At 42.7% G+C, this 22,156-nt stretch overlaps 2 protein-coding genes across 3 annotated transcripts; one reads left to right on the forward strand and one right to left on the reverse strand.

The window, feature by feature from the left end:
* Positions 1-10,593: 10,593 nt before the first annotated feature.
* On the forward strand, positions 10,594-19,737 carry LOC108036765 (CD109 antigen). Of its 2 annotated transcripts, none has more exons than XM_017113104.3 (7): positions 10,594-10,756; positions 13,055-13,898; positions 14,072-17,816; positions 17,934-18,127; positions 18,186-18,360; positions 18,426-18,531; positions 18,610-19,737. In XM_017113104.3, exons 2-7 carry the CDS (start codon positions 13,060-13,062, stop codon positions 18,819-18,821), a joined length of 5,271 nt encoding a protein of 1,756 aa, XP_016968593.1. In that variant the 5' UTR covers positions 10,594-10,756; positions 13,055-13,059; the 3' UTR covers positions 18,822-19,737. The 2 variants fall into 2 exon arrangements, with proteins under 2 accessions (XP_016968593.1, XP_043949998.1); XM_044094063.2 differs by having other exon boundaries at positions 13,060-13,898.
* Positions 19,738-20,451: 714 nt separating this feature from the next.
* LOC108036731 (TBP-related factor) lies at positions 20,452-21,546 on the reverse strand. The gene is made up of 2 exons (XM_017113028.3): positions 21,336-21,546; positions 20,452-21,267 (listed from the first exon to the last, which is right to left on the reverse strand). Exons 1-2 carry the CDS (start codon positions 21,488-21,490, stop codon positions 20,748-20,750), a joined length of 675 nt encoding a protein of 224 aa, XP_016968517.1. The 5' UTR covers positions 21,491-21,546; the 3' UTR covers positions 20,452-20,747.
* Between the last annotated feature and the right edge of the window lie 610 nt (positions 21,547-22,156).

Below are 22,156 nucleotides of genomic sequence, written 5' to 3' on the forward strand. Positions count from 1 at the left end.
GTGGTTTTCCGCCAATAGCTGAAAATTGCTTTGAAGTGGTGTGGGGAAAATTCAGCGAAGAGACAAAGGAATGCTTCTTCATATTGGCTTTCTGGCTTTCGGTCTGACACTCCCCGCCCCCAGAACGCAAATGATTCATGTATAGCGAACATATGTACGTTAAGGTGGTTCGATTTGGGAGCCTACAAATTGAAAAACTAACAATTTTCTTTAAAAAATAATATTTTATTCGCTGTCAAACGCCTTTTTAGACCATGGGATTGTGCGGCAATATAGCTTACAATTTAAAGATTACGTTACCCCATACGATTTTCCACTTTTTTGCCCCTTACAAATCAACCCTCCCTAATGTTCATATAGTATGTACATCTTTTAGCTCTGCCTCCCGTATTATTTCCCTGGAGGGAGCGCTTTTCATACTTTTTCGGGCGCCTTCTTGCTTCAATGCGTGCCTGAAAAATTTCTTTAATTTCAGATGCTAATTTACGTAAACAATTCCCAAAATCATTGAAAATGTGGTACTTTAAAGAGAATGAGGAACAGAATATGTACATAAATTCAAACTGGCAAAAATAAGCAATTTACAATTAGCTAACATACAAGCACTATTATAATGCATGCCCTATTTAAAACTTCTCGATTCACTTCTCATATTTATAGCCAGATATCCATAATCAGCATTATGGATAGCCGCCTCCCAATTTTTTCACATGTAGTAGTTGAATAAATCAATCGCAGAACCTAATAAAGACGTGTATATAACCTTAAATTACATACGCCCTGTCCCGAATACCCTCAATCAACTATGAATAAATGCCAGCATATGAACGGCAAAAAAATCTCAATTAATACACCTTGAATGTGAAAATAGCTGCATGGGGCTAAATAATGTACGAAACAAAACAAAAGCAGCCGAACAGAACGGCAAAAAATCAAAATTCATGAGCATACGTAGGTCTTGGTAGTGAGCCAGACAGTGAGACATTCAGCCGGTCGGGTAGATGGATGGAACATAGCAGAATAGGTAAATGGATAGTACGCATAGAATAATAAATAGATCGAACCGCCTGCCCGGGGATCGTAGATAAACCTCAGTGGAAGGTGCGTTGCCAGTTGCTCAGTTCCGAAAGTAAACAAAATGCAGGCCGCTACCGGTTCGTAACGGATACATATCGGGTACATATCGGGAACGTATCGGGTAGGTATCGGTAAATCCGTAATCGTTTCGTTTTAGACAGAGTCGCTTCGGGTCGGCTGAAGTTAATATAAACAAGCGGGCCAGGAGCAGAGCCAGCCCGTAATTATTGGACCGCATGTAAAATAGCCTAAAGCTAAACAGAGAGTCTTACAGATTGCCCAACTAGAAACGAAATGAACTTGATACTCTTCCTCTCCTCTGCTCTTCTACTCGGCACTCGCTGCTGTTCTCTCAATTGTGTGGAAAATTGGAAATCAAATGAATGCGGTCGCGCGCAAGGAAAAGCTACGGAAAACGTACGTAGAAGAAGCGGCAATGAGAAAACATAAGCAACGTCGATATGGCAGTACAGCAATCCAATCCCAAGTCCAACCAGTCGAGCCAACAATATGAACCAAAAAGCAATACCAAAGGCCAAAACAGTAGAATGCAGAAGAGACCTTGTCCAATGGGAGAAACTGGGTGGGTGGACGTGTTGCAATATCAAAACGGAATGCACAAAGCCGGACAAAAAAGAAATGTGATTGTCCATTTTGTGGTGAAAGTTGCCTTTCAAAATTGTGAAAGAGTTTTAATAGGATAATGGATTTTCTGCCGCTACTGAAATGTGGGTTGCAATAAACTCCCTTAAATCTGAATCTGAAAAGAGCTTTTTGAAGAAAGGTATCCTCCTTCTGCGCGATAAAAAAAATAAATATTATCGAAGAGAATATATATTCTTTCATACTTGTCGGAAAGTATGTTACAGGTACAGGTAAGTTTTTCAGAGCCTATTAAGTGCAATGTACATATATTCTTGCTTGGGATTACTCGACGAATTAAAACCGCAATGTCCGTCAGTCCGTAGGAGTTAGGATTAGGGCTTGTCGATTCTAGGGTCTGTTCCTGCAGGATGCACCCCTAACGCTAAAGATGGGACTTTGTTTCTATTATCAATACTGGCCCGCATGCGAACCCTTTTTTAACTCGCACCATCCATTAAAATGTTTAGGCATCCGTTACTTATTGGGATCGACGCTAGGGGGCGTGCTGTGCAACTCTGGGGACAGTTCCGCTGCTTGCATACACCCATCTTGCTCGCACTCCCCTTAGCAGAGTAGTGGGTATGGGACAGTCCCTTGCTTCTATTAATTTTTGTAGGATTTGACGGAACCTTGTTCGAGACGATCTTATAATGGAAAATGTGTATGGCTAGTGAACCAGTTTTTGACTCGTTTGATAACTTTACCACCTGTCACCTCTTATTAATACTGTTTGCTTCCGTTTTTGTGGCTGGTGCCTGGAAGTGAGGTGAACTAGGAAGGGGGCAATGACGGGTGGGTGCCACCCCGCCCAAAGGTACTCACATGCATATGTGGGTGTAGTTTGTTATAGGCGGGGGGGCAATTAGGGGCGTGGTATAAGGTTATTGGGTGTTTTAGTAAGCCACAAACAATCTTCTGTTTCATTTATTCCCTTCGTTTTTTCCCGCTTTGTGTTGCTTTGTTCGGTTCGGTTGTATTCTGTTTTGCAATTTCTGCTATCACAGCTGCAGTTTACCCATACGTTTTCTACATATGTACAGTGTACTATGTTATTCCCTTATCCTCGAGTGCTACGTGGGGATAGTTATGTACATACGTAGATGTTGGCGGAGGGGTCTTGTGGGGACAGCTTATAGGTAAGGGGACTCCTTTGTTTATCATAATGCTTATTGTAGGGGTTGTCTATGAGGTGGTTGGGGCTGTACTCACCAAGTGATTGACCAGAAATCGCTAAAAATATCGAGAGGAATGAAAGAGCGCTAGCCAAGAATTTTGCCTCCATCTTTGGTATTGATCCGTTGTTGTTGCTGGTTGTTATTAATTATGCTGCCGATGTGTGTTGTTGTGGTTGTTGGTGACGTGTTGTAGTCGTTTTCGTTATTTCCTTGTCATTTGCATTTATTATAGGTTTGCGAATTTTACTCCGTTTAATGATTGATTTTTGTGTTGGTTGGTTATTGTGGGTTGTGGTGTTTCTTTTTCTTTACTTTCTTTTTGTACTTTAAGCTTAACTTACTAAATCATTATGGTAAATAATTATTTATAAATAGATCTTTAAATGTATACGGTTTTGGGCTCAGTTGTTTAATTTGATATTAGTTGATGCTGTTGATGTTGTTGTTGGTTGGATTGTTTTGGGTCTCCCTCTTGGTGTTTTGCCTGAATGCGAATTTTCTATTTACTTTTAGACCAGCTTTTTCCTTTTGCTCTTCCACTTCCAGCTTTTCTATTTCGTTCTTAATTCATTGGTTATTTTCGCAAATAAAATGTTTAGAAATGTCTTATTCGCCTTTCCTTTCGTTTGAAGGTAAACTTTTTGTACTCTTCTCCTTCTTTTTGTTGTCATTCGGTTCGGTTTTAATTTTGTTCATTTTGCAAAAGCAAAAAATTAAGAGTCAGCGAAAGAAAGAGTACAGAAAAAAGAAGGAGAGTACAATTTTTAAAACATATACATTATTAGGTACAAAAGGTGAAAGCGGGGAGGAGCGGACTCAAGGATTCAAAAACCAAATCAAAACGAGAGCCGAACGAACAACATTTAACATTCAACTAAATATAAATTGCAATTTGTTTTTCTTATGTTATGTTTATTTGTTAACGCTGTCCAACACGTGCTGTTCACTTTGGGGGTCGGGGTGGTGCGACTGCTCCTGCTAATTTTACGCTGACTTTCTCTGCCATGTGAAAACACACACTCGGAAAAGCTCTTGCAGGCACACACATACACGCTTCAAACTTGTCCCAGTCCAAAAATTCTATTTTTTTGCTGGCAAAAAGAAGAGAAATTATGGCACGTTGACGACGAAAATACAATTTTCTGCTAGACACGGCCAGCAAGAGGGCGGGAGGGGCGGAGGAGGGCGAGGCGGAGAGCGAATAATTATGTTTCACAGGGACGCAACAATTTCCAGCTGCTTTTCAGCCAGCGGCCATTGTTGTGGTTGCTAATCCTGCAAGGTAGGCCGTACTTGTACTACTTGTTGTTGCTGTTGCGCAACGGGAACACAGAAAGCGAACGAACTTTGACGAACGGGCCCAAACGAGGCGAACGGAACAGAGCGAACAGAGCGAACGGAGCGACCGCGGCGAATTCAGCGAGCAGACTGAACCGCACACATGACCAACGGACGCGAGTAGCCGCCTTCGCCGCAGCGGGCGTCAGTGCCCCTGCCGGCGTCGCTGCAGCAGCGCCGTCGACGCAGTGATTTGGGTTCCCTTTGACACACAGTCTCTCGCCAGCTTATCGCTATAGTCCGGCCGTTATCTTGACCAGGCCGACTGCGAGGGCCTCACAAAATGGCGAACCAAATATCAATCCCACGCACTTCTTGAAGTGTCGATGCCCTGCAAAATGGTTTTACTAGAAGTCTCCAGGCAACTCAAACCCCTTCAAAAGCTGTCCCAAATTAACCAGAAGCATGATTCAAGACTAAAACTCATCTATAGTTGTGTTACCCTCTGTTGTTAGTGGATTTCAGCCGCTACAGGCCTTAGTAGCACTTCCGTGCAGCCGTTGTCTTAACCAGTCCAACGTCGAAAACCAGATTTGAGCATACTATAATTTACCTTATACCCAAATCTCTAAATAAAAACATCGATATCAAGAATATAAATGATTCTGCTTTATGTGAGCTGAAATCAAATTAAGGGGTAATACATTTCATTTAAACCATCTTGAAATTAAGCAGTTGAGTTTGAATCGCTCTCTACCCTTAAAATATAGCAACTGTAGTGATCTAAGTCGTTTGCGCGCCTATAGATTTCTTCTTTAGTACCGTTTTATAAGTAAATAACTAATTACACTATTTTCCAAAAATGTAGGTATCTTAAAAGTTTTAACACCCACTAAAACGCACACAGAAAATCCGAACTACATTGTCCAAGTTACACTGTTGAGAGTAATTACGGCCAATTAGCTGACGATCGAAGAAAAATAACGTTCTGTTGGCCCCACTGCATGACGTCCGCATGCTGATAACATCAGCAGAGCTGAGATCTATTATTTTCAGAATTTCGTATTGCGGATCCGTCGACAGAACAACTTTTTCCACTCTTATCAGCGCAGGGCGACAATTGCTGACAAAGCAGTACAGATAAGAGGCACACAACTACAGAAGCGCTGACAAATTTGAAAACCCCACGCCTCGTACAGATTTGCAGGGTTCTCAAAGTATCTTAAGGGTGTTTTATGTTGAGTGTTAATGCGTTTAGGGATACAACAGATTCAGCACCGCAAAGGCATACCCTTGAGCTGTTCAACATTTAGTCAACTTTCTAGTACTAGACATGAAATGAAGCAAACAAATAAGCATCTCCCTATAAACACTTTTAAAACAATTGTGAGCTTTGTGTACTACAAACACCAGTGAAGATACATTTTCAAAATTCTGGCAATAAAACCGTCAAACTGACATCGCTAAATCAAAGCGCTCGCGTTTTGTTTACCGCCACAAGACGTGCTGGCATCAGCAGATGAACAGCAGTAGAACTGTTTCCGTAACGTGCCTCGGATCAGACCCTCATTATATCGCATTAAGATAAAGCCCCAATGCAGTACTTTGAACAAATACGGGGCCACCGTCCGCTCCACCACCACCAGCAACGCCCTGGCCACATGATATGTACTGTATCTCGGCGAAGCATGGTCAACAACGACGTCAGATGTCCGCGGCCCAGTCGCAGAGTCCCAGAGACCAGACCGTCCCCACTGACCGCCCTGGCCATCGCCGTCCCGCTCGCTCTGCCGCACTGGTTTCGGGCGGTTCTGTGCGGTTCGCACAGAATGAATATCGGGAATATTCGGGCAGGGAACTTTGCTAATTCGACATGGGCGGTGGATCGGGGCGGCGGGCGAGTGCGGGGTCGACTCGTCGCATTTATTATTGGTCAGCGGTATTTATTTTTACAAATTTGCGAGAACAAATATGAAATCAGCTGTTCGCATTACCCGCTGAGCGTAACGATCAAGGGTATATAGTACTCGACGAGGTGTTTGCAACCTAATATACAACGTTCGCAATGCTGGCAGAAATAAAGCCCAATACAGAAAACAAACTCATTATTTTCGTAGCTGCACTGTTTTCATTAACTCAGTTTCCCTTGTCTAGATTAAAGTTAAGGAAATATTATTCTAGAAGTAAATTTCCATGACATTGGCTTAGTTTAGTTGTACAGGTCACAGATTTTCCAAGGCCCTCAAGTTGATAGCACACTTTCGACCGACGCGTGCCAAAAATTGGTTGCAATAATGTGATTGATGAAATAAACTAATTACCCTATGTGTATTTATGTTTTATATACCCGAAAACTTAGACATTTAGGTAACTTCTTTTTCACTAACCAATGGAACCAAAGAGGAAACTTACAACGTGCTAGCGGAAGACATCCACTAACATGCAACTATTGACCACTCGCTTTGGTAAGTCAGCTCACACTTCATGAATCATATTAACTGTGATATCATCTGTTTTGATTCTACTGAAAGATAATTTCATTTATTCTCATAAGGATTATGAAAAGACGAGAAACCCGGGGAAATCTATCCTTGTTACGGGCAATGGCAGTTCATCTCGCCAGCAGGGTTACGAGAGTTACTTTCAAACCTGACGATTTTCTATAGTTTCGAGTTGGGTTCGACTAAAGTGAGATTCACGATGGAGCCCACACAAACTAGAGTACGCATCCGTGTTTTGGGGCGCTGGGGCGGAGCGGGTGGTGGTTTTGCGGCAGGCCATCGATTCGGAGGAGGCCCAGAAACAATGCTATCGATTTGCTGCTGGCCTCGAGGTCAATCGAATGCTAAATGCCATGGCAGTTGTGTGCGGGCATTTGCGCCACAGTTCTGCTCCTTCCTTCGCGTTTTATTGGCAAACTTTGAGCATAAACACTTTGGAGACAAATTGCCCCAGCCGCAACTTGGCCAGCGGAATGTAGTGGAGCCAAAAGAGCAGCAGCATAACGTCATCGCCAGCCATGACTCAGTTTATTTGCTCTCCCGCACACTCGCTCAAGCGCGCCCCCTCCCCCTCCCCCACACACACTCGCACCCGCTCTCAAGCGGCACTCACACAGACGATGCTGCTTCGAGCTGGGGCCAAAAATCGAACTTGGATGCCCGAAAAGGGTATAATTTAATAATAAGAGCGAAGCGTTTTGGGGGGAGGGGCCAGTTTAATTGCCTTAATTAACAGGCTTAGAAGATATGACTGAGCTGCATCACCGAAATCGAACTCACGCGCTCGTTTCTTCTCCTTCGTGTTCATCTGGTCAATAAGCTCACTTAAACGAGTGTTATGTCGACTACATTAAAGAAATGCTTTGGGCCTGCCTTTGGTCAGCTAATAACCGCAGAAAAATTCTAAGCAAGGTTTGAGTCAACAGACTTCCCTTGGTTTAATAATACGAAACAATACCTCTGCACTTTGAATCGAACTGAAAAGTCAGTTATTCCTGACTCATTCATTCATTCCATACAATTGGAAGGGGTATCCATTAAATAAATAGGAATCATTCAACAGCGGACTAAATTCCATTGACGCCTGTTTTTAAACTTAAGCTAGCTTGTACTGCACTTGTTCTTCGCGAAGAATGCATTGAAAGTGTGTCTGCGATTTAAAACAGGTTCAAAACCATTCGAAAGTATTAACAGAAGCATCGAAGACCTTACTGGGGGGTTTCCTGAACAACTGTTCCTGGCGGTTGAATAGCCAAGAAACCCCACCTTCGCCACCCACTTGCACCCGCAAAGTATGCAACTGGGCTCGATTTGGCCGAAAGCACCGGGTACTGCAATTAGAGCGAGCTGAGCCATTTTGAGCCGTTGTTCGTTAGCCGAGAGCCATCACTGTATCGATGTTGATGTCGGTGTGTCAAGGCAGGCTGGATGACGTGATTGTCTCCTCTCCTCTGCTGCGTATCTCCCGTTCTCGCTGCCTTTCTCCTTTCTCTGCGCCCGCATATGATTAAAACGGCAAAACAAGATAGAGCTCGTTGGAGCAAAGGAGCTGCTGCCGCCCGCCTTTGTTTTTGTTGTTGCTGGTGGGTTGAATAGGCCTCGCCAGTGGGTCAGTGTTGGGAAAGGGGAGTGGAAGGGCCGGAAAAGGGGGTTGTGGAGAAAAAATTTACGCATGACACTCCTTGCCGCCGCACTCACACACTCGCACACACTGGCAGATACACCAACACCAGCGGAGCACGCGACACACGCACACGAGGTCACTCACACACGCGCAGGGCCGTACTCCCCACACCCACACTCTCGCACGCATTAAATGTTATAAGTTTATTTACAGCATTAACGAAAAGTTCATGGGATGTACAGTAATCTGCATCATACATCACACTGGAGTATGTACAAGAGAGCTGGGCAAGCACCCACACACAGATATTTTTAAGCACTTTTCGGCATAGTAGTAGTAACGCGTTAAGGATTTTCGTAATTCATTTTGTTTTTTCTTTTGTTTTTTGGTGAGGGGGTCTCAATCTTTCTCCTTTTCGCTTTCTTCTTTTTAGCAGCGATGACGACAGCGTGCGCGGCGCTTTTTTCATCCGCTGCTCTGCCTTTTTGCCTTCAATAACATTTACACTTTGCACTATTTATGTAATAGTTTTTCAATCGGTGCGCGGTGTTTCATCTCAGCACGATTTTCGGGCAATGGCTGGCGAGCACTTGCCGCAGACTAGGTTTCGAATTATGTACATTTTTCACATTTTCCCCCGATGATTTTTCTTTTGTGTTTTACTACCAAAAAAGAGAACAAACTACCAATACACATGAACGCACTCTCGCACACACACACAACGAGCGGGGCACGCACATCACACACACAACACATTCGTACACATGTACACCGCTCAATGACGAAATTCCTCGCAAAGCGTTGACAACTCTAGGTTCTAGCTCTCGCTCTCCAGCTCCTCTGCTCTGCTGCGTGTGCGTGTGTAAGAGAGGCACTGGCAGATGTACTGGTGTGCTTTTCGTCATAATTTTTGCGTTGGGCAACCCAGCACCTTTGACTTCTCGGCGACTTTTCACGCGAACAATGCTCAGGCGGGCACACACTTTCACCGCTGGCACTCGGGCTGGGCCTTAAACCGATCGACTTTGCACTCTTTTTCGCATTTACCTAGCACACAAAACACAAAAATTCGATTTTTCCTCGCTGATATTTTCACGCGAATGACCTTACATCACATGCATACAATACACACACACACAGACGACTGAGGCGGCGGTATGACCAAAGTTTGCAGCCAAATTGAAGCAACTACTTGACGATATATACCAGAAAAGCTGTGCTGCGGCTTTTTCCAACACCGATTGTAAATGCGGAAGCTTTTGGCATCCCTATGTTAGTCGCCTTGTCCCTTTCTATTCAAGGTCGAAGAAGTTCAATAAAATACCATAAAATGTTTAAACAATTTTTTATAAATAAATACTGGTTGCTTAAATTAAACTTGTTTCCCATCAGCAGAACACATATTTGAAGCATAGAAAATTTATTTTTCGGGTTTAATTATTAAAACATTTTAAAATCAATGATTAAAAAGGGGCAGTGACTCTATATTTGGAGTTTAAAGATGGCGTGGAACTTGACAGGACCAAATTCAACGTAACTGTTTATTAAGCGGTTAAAATTCACAGTTGCTCTAAAAGAGTGCGAGATTAAATGGTGACTTTTTTGGGCCAACAGTGATGCCACGAGAATTTTCACAACTTAGAACCGTTTGGGCCCCTTTAACCATTAATAACACCGTTCTCGAATACGGTTTTTTGACTATATACATTTTTTAGGCAACAATTTTGGGAGGATGCTTCATATGGCTTTTTCTTTAAATAAGTTTTGAAAACCGTATGATCATAGCTGCATGACTTCATAGTTGACTTCAGTGTAAACGGAACCTTAGAACTCCTGGCGCCCTTCGAACACAAGACGATCGGATTTCTTATTAGCTTGGACAAGCGGGAGATCTGGTATTTTTCAATATTGGTGACTTGAACTTGACTTTTTTATTTTTTGGTTTAGGGCACAATGCGTATATTTGATCCTACTCTTTTGGGAAATAATTCAACTCTCAAAGAAAATCGCCGACACTTTTTGAGATAATCGGATAACAGCGGGCTTATAAGACAGTAATTTCCGTAAATCTGTTTTTTTTTCTTTCTCATCCTCCCTTTATCTATTGCAGTTAACGCTGACATCAAGGTTCTTCTGTTGGGCGGGTGAAAAACTGCGCACACGCCAAGCGTTCATTAATTGGGCTCTGTTAGCTAACAGGAACGCCAGAGGGCGCCTTCGAAATCATAACAGTGCGATTAAAACTTGAGTGCAACTATCGCATGTGGGAACACCCCAGGCTTCTCGAACGGCCACACTGCATCAGTCATCAAGCGGGTGTGGATTGCTGTTGGTTTTGTGTTGTTTAAGTTTTTCCAATCTTTGAGTTCCCAAGTTAGTTTTGTTTACCTTTCTGTTGATTAATACAATGTTTGTGGCCTGCCCAGCAGCTTGAGCAGATCGATTTTGATACCGAGGTGAGTGAAGGAGCGTTTTCGGTTCTTTTCCACTTGACGACCCGCCCAATTCGTGTGTTGGTCTGCCTCCAAAATGCCTAAGCCAGTGTTATTGTATTGTTGTTGGCACATGGGCGTTGACCGAAAATCGAGGCGGTTCTTGTAAAATTGTGTAAAACTCTTCCGTTTTTTTTACATAAAATATAAGTTTATACAGCTACCGAGATCCTTGTGATCTTTTATCCTGCTTGAAGGAAACATGAAGCCGCTGCTTAGCCACCTGCTGCCTAATTGAATACCGACGTCTGCCTTAGTTTTTTGTTTACAGGCTCTCGAATTTCGCCAACAGTTGCTCCTTTGACCGCCCAAAATGTCCTCCCTGCCGTCCCAATTGCACTTTTGCCCTCTCAACTTATTTTGAATGGGTCTTCTCGGCTAATTAATGCCCACTTTACTTACTGCGCTGGTGTTGGTGAGCCCTAGTACACAGAAAAAATGGGTGGTAAATAATATTATATTAATATTAATCCAAAGCCCGGTGCTTTTTCAGAATAAAATAAAATAGAACCAAATAATAATAATTTTGAAAAATTAAATAAAAACTTAATAATAAAAATAGTAATATAGTTTTCGAAAATATTATAATATGACTATCGGAATATTTATATAACCAAAGGTTAGAGAATTAAATTTAATAATTAACTATGTTATCATTTTTAGAATCAGAAATGTAGAATTTGGTGGGATCAATATATTTTTAAGAATGTGAACACTTGTTAAGTATATTTTTTTCTGTGCAGGCGTGTATAAAGGGTGGAATAAGAGTCGCGTTGTTGAAATTATTACGAGTTCGGTATTTGTTTTCACTGCCCAGAGTAGAGACCCCTATAAGCCAGTAACTTCTGCTGCTTCAGTGCACAGAGTATCTCGCCCAGACGCATATAGACAACTATGTATACCTATGGTCAGGTAGCGGACGTTTTATTTGCGTGCTCGTTCGGTTCCAGTGTGTTACCTTCCCGTCCTTTCCGTTCCTTTGCCGGTAAATGCATTTCAAATGCAGACACACACTCCCTCCGCTCTGCAGTTTCATTTCACCTTACCGTTTTCCATGTTTTAGTAAAGGTCGGTGCCTCATTGTTCTCCTAGAATAGTCCCCTTTTGTATGGTTACCATAAGGTTTTGACTTCTTACCTAAGCTGAGGAGTTAATACGAAAGTAGGGAAAGTTTCCCAGGACCTTATTCGAATGATGTATTCCCTGTCCTCGGCTGATCAACAGCTCATAAGGCAGAGCCCCAAATTATGTGTATTTTTAATGTTGCAAACATTCTACCTCCGCATTTTGCAGAACTCATTAAAAAATTAGGGAAATGAAATAAATGTGGATTACACATTTACTTTAGAATAGTAGATCCATTTTTGTATACTTTCTTATTTTAATTCGATTTCACCTTTGGATTTTGAAATATCATTTTTATTTCTTCTCATAATAAATACTAATGGGAAGGCAATAAACAATTTTTATACCAATTATAGTGACGTATTTAGAATCGTGAACTGATAGTAAACATTTCACTCGAAGCATTAGGCAATTTGTGATCAAAGTGGTTTTGTGAAGCACGGATTTCAAAATCTCTTCCAAACAATAAATTACAATCGCATTAAAAACGCATTGAAAGGGAATCTTGAGTGCCCCAGATCCCTGAGTGACACACACTCGCCATCTAAAACATTTACTCAACGTTTGACATACATTTTATAGTGCGGCTTGCCCCTTCAGAAGATCTCTGTGAAGATACGTTCATTGCTCCTGCAAGATCGAGTCTATAGTCTATTAATACCGACGTCGGCGCCCTCCTTAACGACTTGTTCGCAGCACGCGGAAACCAACCAACAACAATCCTCGAACATGATTTAGTCAGTAGGGTGTGTCAGATTTATACTAGAATGTCCATATATCTACATATGCAATATTCAATTTTGAAAAAGTTTAGTTAATCAGAATTGTCAAACTAACATAATTCGACTTATTTAAAAAGTTATTATCTATTAAATTGGTATAAGTTAATTTAGTTAAAATTTTGTAAGGACGACAGGGAGGACTGTAAAATTTCCACTTGTGAAGCTTCGTGACCCAATTTGATGGCATTATTGTAAGACGTTTACCTTTTTATTTGCCCTTAGAATATTGAAACACCCTATTGGACAGGCATCACACAACAACCCGAACACCCAAATCAGAGCCCCTATTTATAGTATATGGGAGATGCAGTTATACTCAGCGATTGAAACTCATTCACTTTTGACTTCTCCTCAGGAAAGATGAGGCACTTGCTGCGTGCTCTGCTCGTTGTAGCCGCCGTTTTGGATGCACTGCAGCCGGCTGTTGGTCAGAGCGACACCTACTACAACCCCAACCAGAATCAGCAGAATCCCCAGCAACCGCTCCTGCCAAACCAGCAGTGGGGCATCAATCCCCAGACGAATCAATATGGCAACACCAACCTAAATAATGGACAAACAAATCCCAGCCCGCCCTACAGGACCGATTCCGAAAGCTTTAACGATCTTGCCGGGCAAGATGATTACGGAAAACGAGTGGGAGGAGGCTATGGGGAAAACGAAGAACCGAGTTTGACTCGTGGAAAGTCATCCTATAACATCAAAGCCACTTTTCTAGAGTCGCTACACTCAAGGGAGCCCACCTATTTTATTGTCGCCTCTCGAATGGTCAGGCCTGGTCTTATTTACCAAGTGTCCGTGTCCATTCTTCAAGCGCAATACCCGATAACTGTCCATGCTAGCATAGCCTGCGATGGTGTCCAAATCAGCGGCGATTCCAAAGATGTAAAGGAGGGCGTGCCTGAGACATTGCTCATGAGGATCCCACCCACCAGTGTTACTGGAAACTACAAGTTGAGAGTAGAGGGTTTTTACCAGAACGTTTTTGGTGGCCTGGCCTTTCTTAACGAAACCAGACTTGACTTCTCGCAGCGATCCATGACGATCTTTGTGCAGACCGATAAACCTCTTTACATGCAAGGCGAGACTGTGAGATTCAGGACCATTCCCATCACTACCGAGCTCAAAGGATTTGACAATCCCGTGGATGTGTACATGTTGGATCCAAACAGACACATCTTAAAGCGTTGGCTTTCGCGGTAAGTACAATCTGCAACTTAGTAATGGACTGTTTGGTCAATTTTAAATCCATTTCTTAAATGAAATGCGAAAAATATTTGTATTGATTTAATCTTTAAAGACAAAAGTTCAAATTGCTTAAAATAGTCCAATTATCTATTCAATAACTAATCTGCAATGTATACATATTCAGTCAGTCCAACTTGGGTTCTGTTTCGCTGGAGTATAAGCTGTCTGATCAACCCACCTTCGGCGAATGGACCATCCGTGTGATTGCCCAGGGTCAGCAGGAGGAAAGTCACTTCACAGTGGAGGAATACTACCAGACCCGCTTCGAAGTAAATGTTACCATGCCAGCCTACTTCTTTACCACAGATCCGTTTATTTACGGAAGGGTCATGGCCAACTTCACAAGTGGCTTACCAGTAAGAGGTAATCTAACAATCAAGGCGACGATTCGGCCAATTGGGTATTTCAGCAACCAAGTCCTCAATGAGAAGTATCGACTGGGCCGATCACCTTTAGAGCAGACTAATCTGTACAACGAGCGATGGCGCTACAATAATCCTAACCAGAATCCACAAATTCAGTACAATGTCCCCGGCCAACTGCCCCAGGATGGATCGGATCTTTCGCAAGACATTCTGTATAGGAATCAATACGTGGTGGAACGACACTACCAATTTGATGAGGAGTGGCCTTTCTGGGTGAGAAAACCCGAATACCAGGATAGCTACGAGGCATGGAGTGGAACATACCGGAAGACCCTGCCCTTCTTGCGATACTTCAACGGAACCTTTGACTTCAAGTGGCCATTAAGGGAGCTAGAGCTTCTGGTCCCCAATCTGGCCAACTCAGAGGTGCTGATCACGGCTACTGTTGGTGAGAAGTTCTACGACGAGATCATCAGTGGTTACTCTGTTGCCAGGGTGTATAACTCCAGTTTAAAAGTGGTTTTTCTTGGCGAGTCCCCTCAGGTTTTTAAGCCTGCCATGCCATTTACCACATATCTAGCGGTAGAGTACCATGATGGTTCTCCAATCGATCCGAATTTACTGCGCCAAGGTTTGATGGAGGTCTCAGGCTTTGTGGAGAGCCGGAGCGGCGGCAGGAGGGATTGGCCAGCCCAGCGGCTGTCAATGTCCCAGCAAAGCGACGGCATCTGGGAAGTTCAGATTGATATTAGGAATGATTTGAACCTGGACGAACGACCACAAGCAAGGGATTTTTTGAACGGCATACAAAATATGCGGTTGCAGGCGAACTTTGTGGATCCGCGGGGAGAGCGCATTCAAACGGAGCTTCTTCTGGTGTCCCATTATTCTCCCAGAAATCAGCACATTAAGGTGACCACCAGCACAGAGAAACCTGTGGTTGGGGAGTACATTATCTTCCACATCCGCACGAATTTTTACCTGGAGGAGTTCAACTATCTTATTATGTCGAAGGGTGTTATTCTGGTGAATGACCGCGAGACCATCACGGAGGGTATAAAAACTATAGCTGTGGTTCTGAGTTCGGAAATGGCACCTGTAGCTACCATGGTGGTGTGGAAGATTAACCAGCAGGGTCAGGTTGTGGCAGACTCCCTCACGTTCCCAGTAAATGGCATCTCTCGGAACAACTTTACCGTATACATCAACAATCGCAAGGCGAGAACTGGAGAGAAAGTGGAGGTGGCTATCTTTGGAGAACCTGGATCCTATGTGGGACTCTCTGGCATTGACAGTGCCTTCTACACGATGCAGGCGGGTAATGAACTCACTTACGCCAAGATCATTACCAAGATGTCCAACTTCGACGAGCAGACCAACGGTACCTATAAGCATATTTGGTACTCCCACGAGGGTAATCCCGATGAGTTGGTTTACTTCCCCGCTTCGTCCTTTGGTGTTGATGCAAATCGCACATTTGAGTACAGTGGATTGATCGTTTTTACGGATGGCTATGTGCCTAGGAGGCAGGACACCTGCAATCGCACTCTAGGCTTCGGAGAATGCCTTAGTGGACGTTGCTATCGCCTCGAGAAGCAGTGCGATGGGTTGTTTGATTGTGATGATGGAACAGACGAGATTAATTGCCACGTGAGAAATGACACAGAACTGTTAAACTACAGAAAGTACAGATTCAATCGCGTACTACGCCATTATGAGAATGTGTGGCTCTGGAAGGATGTGAACATCGGACCACATGGTCGATTCATCTTTAATGTAGAGGTTCCCGATCGTCCAGCCTATTGGATGGTGAGTGCTTTCAGCGTGAGTCCGTCCAAGGGCTTTGGAATGATTAACAAGGCTTTGGAGTACGTCGGAGTCCAACCATTCTTCATTAACGTGGAAATGCCCGAGGCTTGTCGACAGGGCGAACAGGTGGGCATCCGTGTCACAGTGTTTAACTACATGACTACTCCTATCGAGGCCATAGTGGTGCTGCACGGAAGTCCAGACTACAAGTTTGTGCACGTGGAGGAGGATGGCATAGTAAGGTCCTATAATCCTAGAACGAGCTTTGGTGAGCATCAGTTCTTTATCTACTTGGAGGCCCAAGGCACTACTGTGGTTTATGTACCTGTAGTGCCCCAGCGTCTGGGCAATGTGGATGTAACACTGCATGTGGCAACTCTTCTAGGAACAGATACTATTACCAGAACATTACATGTCGAGTCAGACGGCCTGCCACAGTATCGTCATCAATCCGTGCTCCTGGATCTCTCGAACCGCGCCTACGTCTTGGAGTATATGCATGTTAACGTAACCCAGACGCCAGAGATTCCATACCAAGTGGACCGTTACTTTGTGTACGGCTCAAACAAGGCTAGGATATCCGTAGTGGGTGATGTTGTGGGTCCTATTTTTCCCACCATGCCCGTGAACGCCAGCTCCCTGCTTTATTTACCCATGGAGTCGGGCGAGCAAAACGCCTTTAGTTTCGCAGCCAACCTCTACACAATTATGTACATGCGATTGATTAATCAGCGCAACAAAACGCTGGAGAAGAATGCATTCTACCACATGAATATTGGTTATCAGCGGCAGTTAAGTTTTATGCGGCCGGATGGCAGTTTCTCCCTATTTCGCTCCGATTGGAATAACTCAGATTCGTCTGTTTGGTTAACCAGCTACTGCCTAAGAGTGTTTCAAGAGGCCAGCTTCTATGAGTGGGAGAACTTCATTTGGATCGATGCCACTATTATTGAGAAGAACATGCGGTGGCTTCTCCAGCACCAGACGCCACAGGGCTCCTTCTATGAGGTTACTTGGCTGCCAGACAGAAAAATGAACCGCACCAACTTTGACAAAAACATCACGCTTACCTCCCATGTGCTGATTACTTTGGCTACCGTAAAAGATATCTCAGGCACTCTGGGTTCTCGAGTAGCATTGGCCACTCAGCGAGCTGTGACTTACATAGAGAGGAACATGGACTTCCTTAAACACCAAGCACAGCCATTTGATGTAGCCATTACAGCCTACGCCCTTCAACTTTGCAATTCTCCGATAGCTGAAGAAGTATTCTCCATTTTGAGACGCCAGGCCAGGACTATCGGCGACTTTATGTACTGGGGTAATCAAGAAATTCCGCAACCACCCCGTAAACTTGAGAATCAAAAGTGGTTCTCCTTGCCCCGCCTGCCGTACGAATATGATTCTTTAAACATAGAAACCACTGCCTACGCATTATTAGTTTATGTGGCTCGCCGTGAGTTCTTCGTGGATCCCATTGTAAGGTGGCTTAACTCCCAGCGCTTAAACGACGGCGGGTGGGCCTCCACACAGGATACTAGTGCAGCACTCAAGGCTCTTGTGGAGTACACGGTGCGTTCGAGGCTGCGTGAGGTGTCTTCCCTGACCGTGGAGATCGAGGCCTCGTCGCAGGGCGGCAAAACGCAAACTCTTTACATTGATGACACGAATTTGGCGAAACTTCAGAGTATCGAGGTGAGTGACATTGATTTTTCATATTAATATTATTTAACATTGAAATTGAAGACTTTTGATATCCAATCCCGAACTGCAAAAAATTCTTATAAATGTCTTATTGTTCTTTGGTTTTAGATTCCAGACGCCTGGGGAACTATTAAAGTCCAGGCCAAGGGTGCTGGATATGCCATCCTGCAAATGCACGTGCAGTATAATGTGGACATAGAGAAATTCCAGACCAAACCACCGGTGCCAGCTTTCGGACTTCACACCAAGGCAATCTTTCACGGCAGAAATCAGTCGCACATATCCTACGTTACTTGCCAAAAGTGAGTTATAAAAAGAGTAAAACATAAGATCAACTTAAAAAGTGTGCGAATATCCTAGGTGGATTAACCAAAACGAGTCTGAGCGCTCGGGCATGGCTGTCTTGGACGTGGCCATACCAACTGGGTACTGGATACAGCAGCAAAAACTGGACAGCTATGTGCTTAGCAATCGCGTTAGAAATTTGAGAAGAGCTCGCTATCTGGAACGCAAGATTGTCTTTTACTTTGACTATGTAAGAACAATTGAAAAGCTGGGGGATATCAAAAAGTAATGTTTAATTTCGTCGTTTTTGAATAGCTCGATCGAGAGGATATCTGTGTAAACTTTACCATAGAACGCTGGTTTCCAGTGGCCAATATGTCACGGTATTTGCCGGTACGCGTTTACGACTATTATGCACCGGGTAAGTGGATTCTTCAAAACATAAACAAAGCCAACTCATTTAAAGAATCTCAATTAAACAAAAATTTTTCAATTTCAGAACGCTTCAATGAATCAATTTTCGATGCCCTGCCCACCTATTTGCTGAATATTTGCGAGGTGTGCGGCAGCTCTCAGTGTCCGTACTGCTCCATCTACAACATGGGCTGGCGAGCGTCCATGTCCATGTCCCTGCTCTTCTTCAGCGTATTCGTCTACCTGCTGCGCAGTCGCACGCACCTGGTCCTAAACATGATGCAACTGCTCACATAAGGAAGAGTTAAAGAAATCCATAAAGTCACCCTAGAAACTCTCTGCTAAGATTATTAATGTTTTTGTTCATTTCAGTGTTTATTTTTTGTTTTGAAGATTAGTTTTCTGTTTGCCAACGAAATTGCATTCCGTCCAAAAATGCTGGTCAAGAATTTGGTTTTATTTTTAGTTTTTCTCTGTAGTACTCCATGGACCCGAAGTAGAATTGAATGTACAAAACGGAAGTTAATCATAAATTAATTTTTATGTTTATTGCTGAACAAAGAATCTTCTGCTACACACAAAGCAGACTACATTTAGTTACCTAATGTATCTTGTAAGTCGTAACGAACCGAAATATGCCTTATCATAGAGCGGGCCCCAAGTGCGGAATGAAAAATTAATCAATGTGTCTTTCACAAAATGCCTTTAATAGATTTTAGAAATCATTAGCAAATGTATCTTAACAAAAGATTGCATGCATATCAAACGAAAATGTATCTAATTTGTTTTACCAAAACTTTAATATTTTTAAAGGAATCAAGCGAGAAAACGATGAAGTAACCGTCCAATTAATTTATGCAAATAATGAATCTGCGTAGTTTGTAAGTTTTATACATTTATTCCCTCCACATGAATCACAATTATATTTTACATTCTATTGACAAATCTTACATAGCCATGTGCAAGAAACAATTTGAAATGTCGCGAAAAACAATGAAAAACCGTCCAATTAATTTATGAACCACAGTTAGATTTTAAAGTGTCTTAACAAATGTCACATAGCCATGTACATGAAACTAAATAGGCGAGCTACAAGGAAAATTTCCCGTCTGTAAACAATTTGAAAATACGTTCCCTCCCATACCATAGGAATCAAATCTTTTCTTTTGTAATAAACGAAACCTGAAAATAAACGAATAAATATAAAGCCTTACGGTTTTCTTTGCTAATCAATTCGGGGGAATGGCTTGACAAAAGCATATTTTAATTTATTTAAAATTATCCGAAAACAAAACAAATTAAAAAACGAGAACGGGACTGCTAACGTTTTAATATTCATGCTGATACACGTTTTAAAACTTGGCTAAAATATTTTAATTTGATAAATAATAGTAAATGTTATACAGCGGAATATACGAAAATATCATTAAAAACAAGAAAGGAAAATAGCTTCAGCCAGCCGATGTTTCTATGCCCTCGCCGGTCGTTCCTGTGGAAGCATTGTAGGTCGAAAGCTTTCCGAGTTTTACAAAATTAAAGCTAACTACAGAAATAGTATTTAAGTTTACTAATGAAATGTAAAAATTGCCAATGTGTTCGTATACCAAAGTCGCCGGCCGAACAGCGGAGTTCCTCCATGGACCCGAGCGCAACGGCGGAACAGCGCCAGTTTTTGAGCAATGGTGCAAGGTAGTGATTTTTGATTCACTATAAGCTAGAAAGTTAATATTTGGCAAGCAAATTTAGGTAGCGAAAGTTTAGGATTTCGTTTTGTTTTTCAACACCTATCCATAAATTGTTGTCTAAATATTGTAATCGCCGATAGGTTTCGTACTGAAATCTCGAAAATGTCCAGGTATGTGATAGTGGACTAAGCGTTCTCTTGAGTTGTATGGAGTTTTTGGTGGCATAGATAATTTAAAAGATCTTTTTGTTTTGTTTTTTTTTATTCAAAGTTTATCTTAAATTATTTGATATTAACTTTTAAAATGAATGTAATATTTCAACGTCTGCAACCTTCATTTCAAATGGAATTTGTTCTTAATTAAAAATACAAGTCATTAGTTTCACGAGTATGTATAAATAAATAGCCGAATTTTACCGACATTTTCCCGGTCTAACTTCTCCCTAAAAAATCTATTTTGTAAGCATTCAAAAGTGTACAAAAAAGAACAAACAACTATCTTAAAGTAAGGTATGTAACACCTGGATGCAAATAGACTACTACGTCTTGCGAAAGCTTAGCAGGATAGGTGATATTGCCTCCAGGCAGTCCATGATGTCCTTTCGCGACTTAGCGCCCGTAAAGACAACCTTCCCATTGACGAAGATCAGGAGAACGATACGTGGCTTAACCATGCGGTAGATCAGACCGGGAAACATTTCCGGTTCGTAGGAACTGAACTGGCCGTGCACCTGGTTGAGGTTCTCCAGTCGGATTGGAAATCGCAAGTCCACTGTGGCCACAATGTTCTGCAACTTGTATTCCATAAACTTCACAGGGAATCCCAGCTTCTGCAGGATGCGAGCAAACTTCCGGGAACCGATGTCTGCCTCGATCTCGTTGCGGGCACCCGTGCAGATAATCTTGCCCGTCCGAAAGATAAGGGCCGTGCACCTGGGCGAGTGCATTCGCATAATGACGCCCCTGAATCGCTTGGGGGAGTACTCCGAGTTCCTAGTGCGCGAGTTGATTGCCTTGAGGTCCAGTTCGCAGTTCACCGAGAAGGTGGCCACTATATTCCTGTGAATGGTAGGATTCATCAATGGGTTTTATCAGTTTCTCGAGAACTCCCGGTGTCGTCAACCAACTGCAGCCTAATCTCATGCTGTGCATCCTTTGGCTCCACCAGTCCGACAGGTTGCTGCGGCTGCAGTGCGGCGTGTGGATTGGCGCCAAGGTTGCTGGGCGCCGCCACATTGTCCCTATCCCTTTCAGCGTCCGCGATTTTAAAGTGGAACTGCATGACTAAAAATTATAAACAAATCCCGCACGCAAGGTAGCCAGTGTTGCCTTGTTGGAAATGTTGGTATTTTGGTATTTGGTATTTTTTCTTTGCAAGCCGAAATAGCGTTATATACACTTGAAAAAATATCCAAACTTTGTTTAAAAAAAGATTTAAAAAGAGATTAAAGAGATTTGTAATTGTTTTGCATATTGTTGGAAGCTGTTTTCAACCAATGGTATTATTTAGATATATTATTTATTAAAGTAAATAAAAAACATGTTCTTTGTCGAAAATAAGTGCGCTGTGTAGTGCGACCAACATTTTCACAAGCAAAGCATAAAGCATGACCTTATAATTAAACAGCCGTTTGTCAACAAAACAAAAGCAAAAATTAGATGCTAACCGCATCGGACGAATCTGCTATTGCAGGAAAATAATTTTTCCTTATGTCATACATGTACGTACCGCTATGAAAACAGAGCCGACGAAAAGCGTTTTGCCTTTCCCTCACTCCTTTGGTTAGTTTGCGGTTTTTGTTGATGTATGTAAGTCCCAGGGTGTAGCTGGGGAAGTACCGGAATAATACCAGATTTCGAAGGTGTTGCCTATTACTGCAGGGCGCCACTCACAGGAAACTTTATTGAAAAGAATTCAAACTACTTCCAGCTAATGCCCTTCTTGCCA

The sequence above is a fragment of the Drosophila biarmipes genome, chromosome 2L (assembly GCF_025231255.1).
Source record: "Drosophila biarmipes strain raj3 chromosome 2L, RU_DBia_V1.1, whole genome shotgun sequence".
Taxonomy (NCBI): domain Eukaryota; kingdom Metazoa; phylum Arthropoda; class Insecta; order Diptera; family Drosophilidae; genus Drosophila; species Drosophila biarmipes.

Bases quoted from the DNA above. Each gene is read 5' to 3' on its own strand.
- LOC108036765 (XM_017113104.3), top strand. From the start codon at position 13,060: ATGAGGCACTTGCTGCGTGCTCTGCTCGTTGTAGCCGCCGTTTTGGAT. The intron at 18,361-18,425 runs GTAAGAACAATT...GTTTTTGAATAG, and splicing joins TTGTCTTTTACTTTGACTAT to CTCGATCGAGAGGATATCTG. The intron at 18,532-18,609 runs GTAAGTGGATTC...TTTCAATTTCAG, and splicing joins TTACGACTATTATGCACCGG to AACGCTTCAATGAATCAATT.
- LOC108036731 (XM_017113028.3), bottom strand. From the start codon at position 21,490: ATGCAGTTCCACTTTAAAATCGCGGACGCTGAAAGGGATAGGGACAAT. The intron at 21,268-21,335 runs GTTGGTTGACGA...TACCATTCACAG, and splicing joins CAGCATGAGATTAGGCTGCA to GAATATAGTGGCCACCTTCT.